The 2,770-nt window shown below is 53.2% G+C and overlaps 1 protein-coding gene across 1 annotated transcript; it reads left to right on the plus strand.

Annotated features, from left to right (window-relative positions):
• Positions 1-1,186: 1,186 nt before the first annotated feature.
• On the plus strand, positions 1,187-2,058 carry LOC124665424. Its single transcript, XM_047202840.1, has one exon. It carries the CDS (start codon positions 1,306-1,308, stop codon positions 1,795-1,797), a length of 492 nt encoding a protein of 163 aa, XP_047058796.1. The 5' UTR covers positions 1,187-1,305; the 3' UTR covers positions 1,798-2,058.
• The last annotated feature ends 712 nt before the right edge of the window (positions 2,059-2,770 follow it).

Here is a 2,770-nt window from a genome sequence, read left to right on the forward strand (position 1 = left end):
CGCTGCTTGCAGATCACCGGTGGCCGCTTGCAGCATCGTCGGTAGAGCTTTGTAGCTTTGGCGTTGAACCTTCGCAGCTCGGACGCCGGCCACTTGCAGCTCCTTCACTAGGCGTTTGCAGCTCGGCGGTGGCTGCTTGCAGCATCGTCGGTAGAGCTTTGTAGCTTTGGCGGTAAATCTTGGCATCTCGGACGCCGGCTACTTGCAACTCCGGCGATAGCGTTTGCAGCACCTTCACTAGGCATTTGCAGCTCCGGCGGCGGTCCCTTGTAGCTCCGGCGGTCATCCCTTGTAGCATCTCGGTCCACGAGTAGCACTACTTGCAGCATCTCATACGGGCACGCCGTCGACTCGCTTCACGCAGCACCGCCTGCGTCAGCTCGAAGCAGCGCCACCCTCCTATAGCAGCACCGCACCCCACGCTGCTTGCAGCAACTCCAGGTCGCCGCAACAGCTCCGTCGGAAAGTTCCATGTGTGAGCTTGAAGCATGAGATGGTGGGCATTAGGAGCCCACATCCCGCAAAAAAAAGAGGATGACGGCGGCGCCTAGGCTGAAGAAGAACATCGGCGGAAGCACGTGGTTCGGTGGGAGAGGAACGGCGGCGGCAGTGCATGGTTGGGTAGGAGAAGAATTGATGCAGAGCTCATCCATCGAGAGGAAGGAGAAGACTAACGAGTGGAGGAGAAAATTCTGGGGAAAGATAAGGTAAAAGTGGGGCCCACGTCCGTTTCTCCTGTCCAGCGGTGGACGCGCTGCTAGCAGGAAGGATTTGGAGGATGGAACGACCATATGACCTGGCACGACCTGGTCCTGGTGATCAAAACGAATCGACGGCTGGCGATCCGGAGGATGTAACCGTCGTAGCCTCCGCCTGAAAAGGAGCATTTTCCTTTCAATAGGCTGGCACGGTTATCACAGTTAACTCAGGTCATTAAAAGCCCGGAAAGCGACCGTAACCTGCACGACTGGACACATCGCGCAACCCATCCACCGCAACGCCGCCGCGTCGTCGTACGTCGGCTCGCCGGAGACCGAGACCAAGGCGGGCCCAAGAAGACCCAACCTCCACCCGCGACCAACGCATCAATAGACCCTCGCCTTAAATACCCTCTCCCAACCGTCTTCCTCCCCAGCTCGATCGGCCACGGTATCCCTCCCCGGAACTGAAAAGCTTCCTCCCGCCTATAAAATCCTACCCTCCCACAACAGCAGCAACCAGATCCAACAAAGACCAAAACAAGCCCCAGCAAACCATCGTTGAATCCGAGTTTGCTTCGAGAGTTCCATTAGCCAATCCGCCGAGATGGGTTCGCAGGCGATCGAGAAGAACCGGGAGGGCGCGGAGGTGTACCACGGCGCGGCGCTGTGCGCGGAGAAGGCGGTGGAGCTGCTGGCGGAGACCAACATGCCGCTGGGCCTGCTCCCGCTCGCCGACATCGAGGAGGTGGGCTACAACCGCGCCACCGGCTTCGTGTGGCTGCGCCAGAAGAAGGCGCTCACGCACACCTTCAAGCAGATCGGCCGCCAGGTCTCCTATGCGGCGGAGGTGACGGCCGTCGTCGAGGACAGGAAGATGAAGCGCATGACGGGGGTCAAAAGCAAGGAGATGCTCATCTGGGTCACGCTCTGTGACATGTACATCGACAAGGACGACCCTACCAAGATCACCTTCAAGACCCCCACGGGACTCGGCAGGACCTTCCCCGTCTCAGCATTCGGGAAGGATGACGACGGCAAGGCCAAGGCGCCCGCAGCCGCTGCAGCGGCTGACGCCGAGGCCGCCGTGGCAAAGTAATAAGGAGGCGATCGGCATACGAAGTTTCGAGAGTTCTCAAGCTGGAGTATTACTTTGCTATGATCTGTTTTTAATAAACAAATTATTACGTATAAGGATGTAAAAGCAACTCCAGCAAAAATGCTAAATTTGAAATTGTAAATCCGCGAATACAGTTTACAGAAAACGCGAATACAGGCTCAATCGGATGCAGCGGAGATCAGAAACCATACTTGGAATTGAGAAATTCAAAAAACTAAATCGCATGAATTTTTATAATGATCACATCCGAGTTCATCTATCGATTCTATGTGATTCCAGACGCAAAATTTAGGATCACGCAAAACAAAAACCTAAATTTAGCTAAGGCCTAAGGTGGACTACTGCAGCCCAAATTGTACCAAAATTCAGGCCCATGATACCTCATGGGGGCTTGTGGGCACGGCAGCTGACAACGACCCATGGCTTCCTCCTCCAACTTGACCTCAACGCGCTCCGCCTTCAAACGGCGGACGGTGGCCTCCTCCTACTCGAGATCAACGCCCTCCGTCTTCATGTGGTCGACGGCGGCGGTGGCCTCCTTCAACTCGAGATCGACGCGCTTCATATTCACGCGGTGGACCGGCGGCGGTTGGCCTCATCCTACTTGAGATCGACGCGCTCCATGCTATGTTGTTTAAGGGCTTGTTTGATCGAAATTTAATATAATTTTATTGTTAGAAACTTTTTTGTATGTGCACCGTTTAACTCGTATGGTTGAATTCTTGGGAATGCATAGGAATTTTTTATACGATTATATTGCACTGTGTTTTGTAGAAAAAAAATTCATCCATCCAAACATCATGTTACCTTTTCTTTGATTTTTCTGTGAATTAAGCGCTACTTAAAAAACAATATTGCACGTTCCAAGTCATATAAGATTTAACTGGACATGACATTGTAATCCTACGATTCTCCTATTTCTCTTTCTACGAATCTTACAAATCAAACAATT

This window comes from Lolium rigidum, chromosome 6 (genome assembly GCF_022539505.1).
Source record: "Lolium rigidum isolate FL_2022 chromosome 6, APGP_CSIRO_Lrig_0.1, whole genome shotgun sequence".
Lineage (NCBI taxonomy): Eukaryota > Viridiplantae > Streptophyta > Magnoliopsida > Poales > Poaceae > Lolium > Lolium rigidum.

Excerpts from the sequence above, each read along its gene's own strand:
- LOC124665424 (XM_047202840.1), top strand. The coding sequence starts at position 1,306 with ATGGGTTCGCAGGCGATCGAGAAGAACCGGGAGGGCGCGGAGGTGTAC.